We start from the raw sequence: 11924 nt of genomic DNA, 5'->3' as shown, positions 1-11924 counted from the left end.
CTGATGCCCAGCGATCTAAGTTCTCATTTGACTGGCCCCTGATGCCCAGTGATATCTTAGTTCTCATTCCACCGGCCCCTGATGCCCAGCGATCTGAGTTCTCATCCCGCCGGCCCCTGATGCCCAGCAATCTGAGTTCTCATCCCGCCGGCCCCTGATACCCAGCGATCTGAGTCTCATTCCACGGGTCCCTGATGCCCAGTGATCTAAGTTCTCATTCCACTGGCCCCTGATGCCCAGTGATCTTAGTTCTCATTCCACTGGTCCCCAGCTCTTCCTGCTCTCTGGGCTTTTCTGCTGTGGCCCACCCCAGCTCTGTAAGCCAGGCCTGGAGTTTCTCAGAACTGGGGAGTCTGCCCAGAATACAGCCTTGGAGTAGGAGATGCTGGCTGCTAACATTTGAAGGCATGTATGCTTGAGCAAACAAGGTGACTGCTAGGAACTTAAACCTGGATCCCCCTGAATGGAGGGGAGCCCTGGTGACTGTGGTTTTTAAATGCATGCATTATTTATCTCTGGCTTGGAAGCACACGTTGAGAATTCCTGTCCTGAAACTGGGGATAGAGTATTTGTAGACAAATCTTGCATCTAAACTGCCATCCATTAGCAAACTGTTCCTTCAGCAAGATGAGCATGCGGACTGAGCTGAGGGCAAAGGTTTTGGGGGCATTTTCCCCGTTTTGGCCGCCTGATGCAGGAACGAGGGGGTGGCAGAGCCCCTCCCTGACGAGGTGGCTCAGCTGTGCTCACGCCACCTTCATTGCAGCAGCAGCAGCTCCAGGCGCAGCATCTCTCCCACGCCACGCATGGGCCCCCGGTCCAGCTGCCACCCCACCCATCGGGCCTCCAGCCTCCAGGGATACCCCCAGTGACGGGGAGCAGCTCAGGGCTGCTGGCGCTTGGTGCCCTGGGCAGCCAGGCCCACCTGACAGTGAAGGACGAGAAGAACCACCATGAACTTGACCACAGAGGTGCGGCCCAGGGCTCGGAGAGAGGGTGGGGTGGGCCGGGAGAGAGGGTGGGGGTGGGCCGGGAGAGAGGGTAGGGGAGGGCTGGGTGGACACTTTGGCTGTGAGCCCCACGATGAGTGGATATAGCAAATATGCCACGCTAGGACCAGGAGTTAGCAAAGGACTTAGAGCTGTCTGTTGAATCCCTCACCCATGGAAATCAGTTCTCCATCCTTTTCTCTAGCCCCTCAATCTTCGCCTGTACCCGGTATTCTCTGCCCAAAAGTATTCACCCCAGAGTACCCTCCCATCTTCCTAGCTATGTCCCCATGCTTTCTTCAAAACCCAGTCCCTGTCCCCTTCTTTCAAGATGCCTTCCTGGCCAGACTGGGGACCTTTTTCAAATTCCCATAAAAGTCTAAGAGTCGGGTTCCTGTGGTCGGTCCCTGTATTGCTGCCTGCTGCATCCTGTCCCTGGGGAGTGCTTCATCCTCATGAAGATCATTAGTTCTCTGAGGATGGGGCCAAGGTCCTGGGTGCTTTCTTTAGCATATGTGTCTCACCAACACAGGAGTTTTGGAAAAGGTATACAGTCGGTGCTACAGTGAAGACTTGTTAGTTGACAGACTTTAAGTGGAGATAGCAAGCTCTCCAGCGGGGAGATGACTGGGAAGACTTGGAATCAGAACATCTGCTTTCCCCCCACCCTTCAGCCCTTGCCACAAGGACTCTGGAAGCTGGCACCAAGGAGGGACACGGGGCTGGGTGGGTCAGAAAAGGAAAGGGCCTGGCTCTTGGCAGACTCCTTTTCAAAAGTCACCACCTTGTAGGTTTTACCGTCAGAAAGATATTTCCAGGAGCACCGGCAAGTACCTTCCAAGCCCGCCATGCACCTCACCTTGGGCCCCAGGGCCATGGAGTGTCCTTGTCCTGCCCCAGGGCAGCAGTAAGCTTTGGGAACAGGACAGTCCCCTTGGCAGATGAAGAGGGGCCTCCCCAAAACAGACAGGAGAATCTGGGAACTCGTGCTTGTCTGGCAGATAACCAGAAGCTATAGCGTCCCGGGGCTTCTTGGTGAAGCAGAGAATGGTGTTCATTAAAAATGATTGGGAAAAAAAGAAAAAAAAGACTAACTGAAAACTATTTCCAATTTTTTTTTCCCAGTAAATTTTCTAGCCCCCAGATCCTTCATCTGCTCTCCTTTGCATTGCCTGTTCCCTCCCAAGCTTGAAGCTTAACAAACCCAAGTCTGCTAAACAGTAATCTTGGTGCCATTTTTGGCATGTCCAGGAGAGCTAGGCCAAAGGCCTCCCCTGCACCCCCAGGGGACTAGGGTGGGGGGGCATTGGAATCTGGATAGTTAATTTCCAAGCTGAGAAACTTCATTTAATGGCCTGCTTTGGCTGCGCTGGACTCAGAGAGCCCGGCCTGCTGCCCATTTTAAAACCAGTGAACTAGCAAACCACAGAAGCCAGCTGGACTGAGACTGACCTTTTCTTTTCTTTTTTGTCTTTGTGTCTTGGGGGACCTGACCCTCCTCCTGACCTGGCCTTTCTTCCCCAAAGAGAGAGAATCAAGCGCGGTAAGTGATGGACACTTGTGATGTGTTTGGGTGGGGGGCTCCTGAACTGGCAGCTTGCTTCCAGAATTGCTAAACGGGCTCTGGGTTTTCCGCTCTGCTGCGTGGGTGGAGGCTGGAGCGGTTGTCCTTTGTTTGCTTGTGCCCAGAGCTGGGATACCTGGCTTCTTTAATCCAGACTGGGGGGTGGGGTAGGGGGGTGGCTGTCACCTGTTGGGGGTGACCTTGGGTTGGGGAAGTCCCTTCATCTCTCTAGGCTCTTGGTCCATCGTTTGTAAAATGAAGACCTTGGGCTGAATAAGCCCTAATAACTCCCTTTTATAGAAGAGGTGATTAACGGAGAGGTCAGCTGGCCAGCCCTGGCTCTGCCAAGGGAGTTTGTGAGATCACTGGGCTGAACTCAGTCGGGGCTTGGGACCCAGGTGTCCCATGTCCCAGGCCAGGGTTTTCTCTCCACCTCCCAGTTGCCTCCTCTGTGATCCTGTATTCTCCTCAGTTCCTCCAAACGCCTGAGGTTGCTCCATGCCTTGGGCTTTAACTAAGTTTAAGGAAGTGCTAGCAAGCGAGCACGCAGGCCAGGCCGCCTGCGTGTCTGCCAGCTCCGAGATTTGTTGTAAATCTTTCTGATCACACTGAGGCTCAGAGCTTCTGTTTCAAGTGAATAAGCCTTCTGAATAAGTGCGGTGGAGGCTGGATGAAAAAAATCCTCCGGCGATTAGCAAAGCTGTTTTATTCCTCATCGCCGTACTCGTGTCTCGGGCCATCTAATCTGTTAGGATGGCTTTGGTTATTACCTTGCGTTAAGTAGGACTTGGAAGGTCAGGCGGTTAACTAACCGTCTCAGCAGCCGCTTCCTGGGGTGGCTCCCCTCTATCCCAGCTTACCTTGCCTTCCCTTCCCAGCCCCCCACCCAGACTGACTTTTTAAACCCCATTTGCAGGGATGCTCACGGCTCCCCTTGACTTGCCTCCGTGCTCAGAAATGTAGGTCCACATTTGGGGCCCAGGAATGGCTAAGTTCATAAGAAAGGAATAGCGGGAGATGAAAATCCAGTTGGAATGCTTTGGAGCTAATCCTCAAATGGTGGTCCTTCTGAAGAGGTGGTTTGCAGAAGCAGCACTGGACTGGATCTCTGAAGGCTTAGACTTGGCCCCAGCTTTATGGGCCATTGGGTAGCTCTCTTGGTCTCTCTGAGCCTCAGTTTCTTTATTCGTTGTTGTTAGTTGTCGTTGAGTCAGTGCCGACTCATGGCACCCTGTGTGTGCAGAATAGAACTGCCTCATAGGGTTTTCAAGGCTGTAACCTTTTGGAAGCACATCGCCAGGCCTGTCATCTGAGGCACCTCAGGGTGGGTGCAAACCGCCAGCCTTTCGGCTAGGAATCGAGTGCTTAACCATTTGCACCAGTCAAGGGCTCCTCTTTATCTGTAACATGGGGTAAGTCCTGCCCAGCCAGCCTCTCAGCTTTATTAGAAAGAGCTACTTAGAACAGGACACGGAGCCCAGGAGATGACCTGGTTAGCAATGACTGGCTGCAGAGCAAAAGGGGCGTCTGAAGCCCGCCAGACTCCGCCTTCACATTGTCCTCATCGTCATTTGTGTTGACTCTTGGCTTCGTGCCCCAGTCTGTGAACACTTTCTGCCAAAAGGAACCCACGGAGAGCCCCTGCCGGCTGGGATCTTCGCTCTGCCACACTCCTGGGCAGCTCTGCACCGCAGACCACCAGAGCAGAGGGCCCCGGAGAATCAAACGGGAACGAGTCGGGATGCCTTCCTGGGCGGGCTGTGAGGCCAGCACCAGGGCCGTGCACATGTGGCCGCGGAGTCGGGGGGGGTGTAGACTGAAGTCACCAGCCCTCTGGAAACCAGGTTGTCAACAGATGAGGCCATGGCAGGAAGGACAGGGCTGTCGGAGTGGGAGGGGCCAGTGGAGGGGCTGGAAACGGTCCCAGAGGGGTTAGTCTGGAGTCCAGTTAGAGGTAGCTTCATTCATATTTCCTTGCCTCGCTGAAGCAATAAAAAATACTTAAGTTTTTTGGCCGCCTGCCAGCCAGAGGCGGGCTGGATCGATGCCGCTAAATGCCTGACATAAAATGCCTGACATGACTCTCGGTAGCGGTGAGGGTTTTCAGCCTGACTGCATGAGAAGAAAGAGCTCGCTGTTCTCCTGAGCCGAGGACCAGGTCGCAAGAAGAAACACGAGCAGCCGCACGCCCTCCTCCACCCGCCTGCCCAACAGGGGCAGCGCAAGGGGCTGGAAGTATTTCTGCTTAGCACGGGGTGGCTGCCACCGTGGGAGGAAATGAAATGAAATAACGGTGATTTTTCTGCCGGCACTTGCAGCAGCTAATTGAATTGCGGCTGTGCGCACATCGCCGCTCTCCTGCATGGCTGCGGGGAAGGTTGAGCTGCCGTTCCATTATAACCTCCATTTTTTCTTCAAGGCTTGATAACTCTGCCATTTTAATTTGCTCCAGGCAGAAACTTGGCAGGGAAGGGCTGCCCAGAAACCGACTTAGGAAAGGAAATTAAGTTCTGTGGATGGTTCCTGCATCGGTCCCTCCAAACACTGCCCCCCGGCTGTCCGTCCCCATTCCCTTCAAGTGACCCTTGCCCCTGAGCCAGCATTAAACAGTTGCTGTCGAGTTGATGCCAGCTCTTGGCGACCCCACATGTGTCAGAGTAGAACTGCGCTCCATAGGGTTTTCAGTGGCTGATTTAGGGGGAAGTAGGTCATCGGACCTTTTTTCCCAGGTGCCCCTGAGTGGACTCGGACTGCCAGCGTTTCGGTTAGCAGCAAGCGCGTTAACTGTTTGTACTACCCAGGGACCCCTGAGCCAGCATGGGACTCTGGTAACGGGGGGACGTGATGCGAAGGTTCATCCAGCCTGCCTTTGATGGATGCCCTTCTTCTGAAGAGATGTGCCTTCTGTGTCCCCGCTTGACCTTATCGTGTCACCCCTGTGCTGCGTGGGGATTGTTGCTTGGCTGGCTTCTTTCTTCCCTATAGTTAGACTATACGCTCCTGGAGACAGGACTGTCTTGCTTAATCCCCCTCTCCTGATGTCCAGCACCAGGCCTGAGCCAGGTGCTCAGACGGTGGGTGAGGGGCTGACCATAAGAGTGAAGGAAGGGATATAAACTGGGCTCTAACAAAGCAGTAAACCTCAAGAGCATCCGAGAAGGGCATTGCTCCAGGTCTGATTCTCCTGGCGCAAAGGTTTGCTGGCAGTTGCCCCTGCCGGTAGCTCTGCCTCCCTGCGCCCAGCCTGGGGCAGACAGTCAGCCAGTGCGTGCTGTCCGTGGCCATGGCGGCTCCCACCTGCTGGGAGAGCTCCGCTCCCAGGCCCTGCTGCGAGTGCATCTCCTGCCTCAGCTGTTTGCCCCCTTCCCTCTTCCCAGGCCTCTAAATCCCAGTCATTCTCATCCTCATTGCTTTACAGTGGAAGGGAAAACTCATTAGGCTCCTCCGGGCCTGAAAAACTGGGTTTCCCTGGTGCTGCCTGCGTCTGGGACATCTGGGGCACGTTTTCCAGCCTCTCCAAAAACCAAACCCGTTGCCGTCAAGTCGATTCCAACTCATAGCAACTCTGTAAGACAGAGTAGAACCGCCCCATAGGGTTTCCAAGGAGCACCTGATGGATTCGAACTGCCGACCTTTGGTTAACAGCTGTAGCCCTTAACCATTAGGCCACCAGAGTTACCTCCAGCCTCTCAGGATCCCTATATCCCACTGCAACAAAGGGGCTAATTCTACCTGTTCTCATACCCTTTCCTGTCCTTCAGAGGGGAAGACTTCACACTGGTGCATTTTGTCTCTTTACAACCCTAGTGTTTCTCTAACATCGGCCAGAGCCATGGAGTGGAGTTGGGTGGTTACACAAAATGCCAGGTTGCTGATCTACACGTAGGAAGGCCTGGCAGCAGGCTGCCGCTCCTTCCTTATCAGTCTCCCATTCCTCTTGGGTCCAGCAGATGAAGTATTGCTCATGGCCCCAATGTGTGGGCTCAGATCCATCTTTCAAGACTCTGCAAATTCGACTTGCCCCTTCTTTGAGCACATGTGCTGGTGGATGGGACAGGAGTGACCCCCTGCCCTGCTGGGGCCTCCCGTCTTATAGGCCAGGGGCAGATGACTCATTGCAAGGCTGCTTGTTAATAACAGTGACATTGAAGAGAGTCGGGGTGCTCTGAGGGCATCTCCCAGGGGACCTAGTCTGGGGGGTGGGGGAAGGCTCCCCAGGGAGGCTTTTTGAGCCAAGATCTGCAGAATACCTAGGGGCTAAGATTGTCTTCCCTCGTCTGAGGCCTGGTATTGCCTGCACTTAGCTGTGTCTCTCTGTGTGTGAAGTGTCACATCAGCAGAAGATTATTGACCCTGAGTCCCCTCCTTGCTTCTAGAATAACTCAGTGTCACCCTTGGAAAGCCTCCGGGCCAGTGAGAAGCACCGGGGCTCCGCAGACTACAGCCTGGAGGCCAAGAAGCGGAAAGCAGAGGAGAAGGACAGCCTGAGCCGATATGTACGTCTCTGTGTGCTGGGAATGACTGGGGTGGACGGGGGGCACCTGCAGGGCCCACGCTGTGGCTGGGTTGTGGCCCAAGCCCTCTTGGAACTGGGCATTGAGTTGGAGGCACAGGTTGGGGTAGAAGAAGTGGCCCCATCAAGGAGGGTTGGGTAGGGGCTGAGGGAGGCTTGTCCCTACACTGTGGGGCTGTGGGCCACAGCCTGGCAGGGAGTGAACCGGGGTTTATCCCACCTCCACGGGACATAGGGAAGGTAGTCGGCTCCTTCCACAGACAGACCAACAACCTCAGGTTGCTGCCACAGTCCTCTCAACACCCTAGTCTGCTTCACGCTTTGTCTACAGCCCTGACCGTCTGCCCCGTCTGTGCGCACCCACTCGGTCCCTCAGACCCCACAGCCGTGGCTTCAGTAGCCCGTCACATATATCTGCCGCACCCCTTGGCACATGAGGCCCCAGTGGGGGGGTCATGGTGTCTGCTCTGTGCCGGGCTGGGCCGCGGTGAGAGCTGGGACAGAGGGAAGGGTGGCGCGGTGCTGGGGGAGAGTCGCCCGTGTGGACTCAGTGGTGTCAATGTCAAGCCCTGTGCAGTCACTCGGCTGCTCTGTGGCTTTGGACATGTTGCACACGACAGCCTTAGCTGCATTTTTGTGAGGTGAGGCTCATTGTCCACCCTGGACACAGTGAGGAAAGCGGCTGAGAACTGCATGCTTGCTTGCGTATGATGATGAATAGCAAACATGCTGGAAAGAAGTTTCTGGCTTCTGAGAGACAAGTTAAAGGGCTGACGGTGGGGGTGGGGCTTAGAAATGTGACAATGGAGTGGGGATCTGGGGGGGTCCTTGAGGCTGCCAGTGGACACAGGAGCCTGGTTAGGAGCCCTCCCTGGCTGGAGGGAGGCTGACCCGGAGCTGGAGTGGTGCTTGTTGGAGGGCAGAGGGGTGGAGTTAGAAAGCACATGGACGCTGGGGTTTGGCCCGAGTTCAAATCCCACCTTTACCACTTCCTGCCTGGGGGGAAGAGGGGGCGATTCAGGCCTGCTGTTGGAGGGGAGGGTGTGGCCTCTCACTGGGCAGTTGGCTTCTCTTGGTTGCAGGACAGTGACGGGGACAAGAGTGACGATCTGGTGGTGGACGTTTCCAATGAGGTAAGGGCGGGCCGGCTTTCAGGGAGGCTCTTGGTTTGGGATAGTTCGTCCTCAGGCTGGGTACTGCTGTGTCTCGCGGCTCCTGCCTCGGCATTACTGCAGCCCAAGCAGGGTGACGAGGCCTCGGGTTTCTGGGCGTCAGGCCTGTTGGGAGGCGCAGGGCAGGTCTTGCTGTGTGGCAGCTGGACGTTGTTAGCACGGAGGGGTCCCTGGGATGCCTCCCCGGAGAGACCCTTACAGATCCCAGGGTGGGATACAGCTGTTTGCCACGCTCCTCCGGGGACTCTTTGCTCTCTCTGCCTCCTGGGATCTGGAGGTGAGGGCTGTGAGCCTCGGGATCGGCTCAGCAGGGCAGGGAGCGCTGGAGGGAATCAGTGCTAGGCCTAGACGCCCAGCCACTTGGACTTGGGTCCTGGCCGCTTTGAATTTGTGTTTGATCTTGGGTGGGTCATTCTCGCCGACGCCAGGCCTCAGTCTCCCCATCTGTGGAGTGAAGGGATCAGACGAGGTCATTAAGAGCTAGTTGGTTTCCGATTAGGGCCGCCAGGCTTTCAGCCAAGCCTCGTTTCCCCCTTGCCTGCGCCCTCTACCTTCCCCTTCCCAGGGCAGGGAAGACACTCGTCTGGTTGTGGCTTGTCGTCTGGTTGTGGCTTGTCGTGCATCTCGGCATCACTTGTGTTTTTAGGACCCAGCAACGCCCCGGGTCAGCCCGGCACACTCCCCACCTGAAAATGGGCTGGACAAGGCCCGTGGCCTGAAAAAGGACGCCCCCACCAGCCCCGCCTCGGTGGCCTCTTCCAGCAGCACACCTTCCTCCAAGACCAAAGACCTTGGTCATGTACGTGGGGTCTGCGCCTGGAGCCGCGGAGGCCGGGGGAGGGCAGTAGCAGAGAGATTTTTTGTCTCTAGAAAGTGCCTCAAGGTTTTGGCCGGGGCGAGATGGGGGCGAGGTGGAAGGAAACTTTGAGCAGGGGCCAGAGTGGTGCTTATTGGAGGGGGAGGGGTGGAGTGGAAAGAATACAGACCTGGGGTGTGACCAGGTTCAAATTCTGGCTTTATCACCAAACTAGCTGGGCTCTGTGCTGCTGTTGTGTGCTGTCAAATCAATTCTGACATATTGTGACCCTATAGGATGGAGTAAAACTGCCCCACAGGGTATCCTAGGCTATAATCTTTACGGGAGCAGATCGCCAGGTTGTTTCTCCTGTGGAGCCGCTGGGTGGGTTTGAACAGCTTTTTGGTTAGCAGCCAAGTGCTTAACCATTGTGCTACCAGGGCTCCTTAGGGCCCTGTGCTAGTTATAGTTACTTAATGTTTCTGAGCCTTGATTGCTGCATCTGTAAAATGGGATCACAGTCCCTGCCAAATGAGCTTGAGCAAGGATCAGAAGGCTGTTCAGCAGAAAGTTCCTAACTGGGTTGGCACTGGGCTTCACGTGGCAACTAACACTGGGTATCGAAGTGCCCAGTTCTTGGAAGAAAGGAATCTTCACAGCCCTTGGTCTCTTCATCTTCCCTTTTCAGAATGACAAATCCTCCACCCCCGGGCTCAAGTCCAACACGCCAACTCCAAGGAACGATGCCCCAACTCCAGGCACCAGCACGACCCCAGGGCTCCGGTCGATGCCGGGCAAACATCCAGGCATGGACCCACTAGGTATAATGGGTAGGCATGGTGGGGCTGGTGAGGGGAGGGGGTCTGCCCCAGCCGGGACGCGGGCCACACAGATGGGCCTGATCACCAGGTGTGTAATGGAGTTGGGGCTGTCCTGGGGCCTGCCTGAGTTGAGCACAGTTTACAGTGAGGTTTGAGGAGAGAGATGGATGCCTAGTGCTCTTACACTGATGTCAGGGCTTCTGGGGCCACGCAGGAGCAGGCAGATGGAGGGCACATCGGACAGGTGAGGACGCTGTCTTCTCTTCCTGGCTCTGCCAGAGTGTATGAGGCTCGGGACAAGCCAGAGCCGTTCTCTGGGTCTCTGTGTCCTGCTCTGTTCCAAGAGGTGGACCTGTCTCCCAGCCCTAACCTTGGGCTCTGAAGTCAGGGATCCTGATGGGATAGGTTTAATCAAGGGGCACTTCCTGGAACAGGCAGGTTTAGAATGCAGGAAGGACTGCTCTTGGATTGGGGGCTGGGGGCAGCTGTGGCTTTGCCGTGGATGAAGGGGCAGGGCCTACCCCCGCTGACACCCGCCTCCCTGCAGCCTCCGCCCTGCGCACGCCCATCTCCATCACCAGCTCCTACGCTGCACCCTTTGCCATGATGAGCCACCACGAAATGAACGGCTCGCTCACCAGCCCTGGCGCCTATGCCAGCCTCCACAACATCCCTCCACAGATGAGCGCGGCCGCCGCTGCCGCAGCTGCCGCCTATGGCCGATCGCCCATGGTGAGCTTTGGAGCTGTACGTAGACCTTTAGCTCCTTTTTCTGGGGACTGGGCAACAGTGGGGAACTGGTGGGGTCTGGGTGGCACCGAAGGGGACTCTCGGGGTGTCACAACCAGGCAGCTATCTTTGTGGGGACAGTGTTTAAGAGCAAGTGGGGCTTAGCTGAATGACACGCTGGGCCGGGCAGATCTGGGTTCCTCTCCCAGCTTGCCTGCTAGTAGCCGTGGGACCTCCCACAAAGCCACCCCCATGGCAGCCCCTTTCCAGCTTGGAGGGGCGAGGCTGATTCCTGCCTTTCCTTGCAATGGGGAGTGAAGTGACCCCCATGGAACAGGTGTTTGGTAGATGGGGCTAGTTGTCAGAACAGTGATTATTTAGTATTACTAGTGAACAGTTAGGATTTGGGTTGGCTGAGAGAGGGATCCTTTTTCCGGAGACAGTGTGTCACTTTACTTGCTTTACCTAGAGTGGCCAGTCTCCACGGTGACAGGCCTCCTGGGATACCTGGGAAGGGAAGAAAGTGGGCAGGACCAGCTCTGCCTTGCAGAATAGGGGGTGGAGGATTTTGATTCAGAGTTGGGGTTCTGGACTTTCACCCCAGCCTTGCCACTGTCCTGGGCAAGGCGCTTGCCCTGTGGGGACTCTGTCTCCTGTGCCACAGTGGACTGGGCTCTGCTCTGCTTTTTCCCGGGTTCCTGCGCGCAGAGCCGTGGGGCCGGGGCTGAGCGAGGGGTGAAGGAGGCGGGGTGGGGGGAGGGTGCAGTGGCATCCCTGGGTAAGGGCTGGCCTTGTCTTGCCTTACAGGTTGGTTTCGACCCCCACCCTCCCATGCGGGCCACAGGCCTGCCCTCAAGCCTCGCCTCCATTCCTGGTGGAAAACCGTAAGCTTTGGCTATAGTTTTTACGTGCTTCACGGGGGAGGGGGTGGGGATGGGGACAGAGGAGAGCCACACCCCAACCCCTCCGGCCATGGGTCTGCCCTGTGGACCTCCCTTTGGGGAAGGTGTCTGCTCCTCTGAGGCACTAACAGGTCAGGTTCCAACCCAAGCCACACCCCTGGTCAGCCCAGGGCTCCCTTGCCCAGGGGAACCACGGGGGTATGGAGGATATGGTCTTGAGGTCCACCTTGGGCTCCAGGAGAGAAGGAGAACTTCAGATGCTGGGGCCTTCGGAGCCAAATCCACAGTTGTCGCAGGCCTGGGCTGCTCGTTTGGGTTCCACCTGGCTGGGACACCCCAGCACTGCCAGCCTCAGGCACGTCTCCCCCGAGAACATGCTCCCTCCTTTGTCCTCCCCCTTCCTGGTGGTCTGGTGGTCGTGAAGGTTAAAAGACTGAG

At 56.3% G+C, this 11924-nt stretch overlaps 1 protein-coding gene across 3 annotated transcripts in view; it reads left to right on the top strand.

Annotated features, from left to right (window-relative positions):
- The window catches only part of TLE3 (TLE family member 3, transcriptional corepressor), a 66999-nt gene that overhangs the window by 46533 nt on the left and 8542 nt on the right, over positions 1-11924 (top strand). Inside the window, exons 7-14 of one of the 3 annotated variants that reach the window (XM_012555049.2) lie at positions 767-971; positions 2516-2532; positions 6930-7049; positions 8149-8199; positions 8885-9037; positions 9723-9855; positions 10403-10602; positions 11392-11468. In XM_012555049.2, the coding sequence (XP_012410503.1) occupies positions 767-971; positions 2516-2532; positions 6930-7049; positions 8149-8199; positions 8885-9037; positions 9723-9855; positions 10403-10602; positions 11392-11468 (956 nt within the window). Of the gene's footprint in view, positions 1-766; positions 972-2515; positions 2533-6929; positions 7050-8148; positions 8200-8884; positions 9038-9722; positions 9865-10402; positions 10603-11367; positions 11469-11924 lie in introns of all 3 variants that reach the window. The other 2 variants (XM_023729761.1, XM_023729762.1) reach the window with 2 other exon arrangements.

Source organism: Trichechus manatus, unplaced genomic scaffold (assembly GCF_000243295.1).
Source record: "Trichechus manatus latirostris isolate Lorelei unplaced genomic scaffold, TriManLat1.0 scaffold00030, whole genome shotgun sequence".
In the NCBI taxonomy this organism is placed as follows: domain Eukaryota; kingdom Metazoa; phylum Chordata; class Mammalia; order Sirenia; family Trichechidae; genus Trichechus; species Trichechus manatus.
This window is presented reverse-complemented; position numbering and strand designations above follow the sequence as displayed.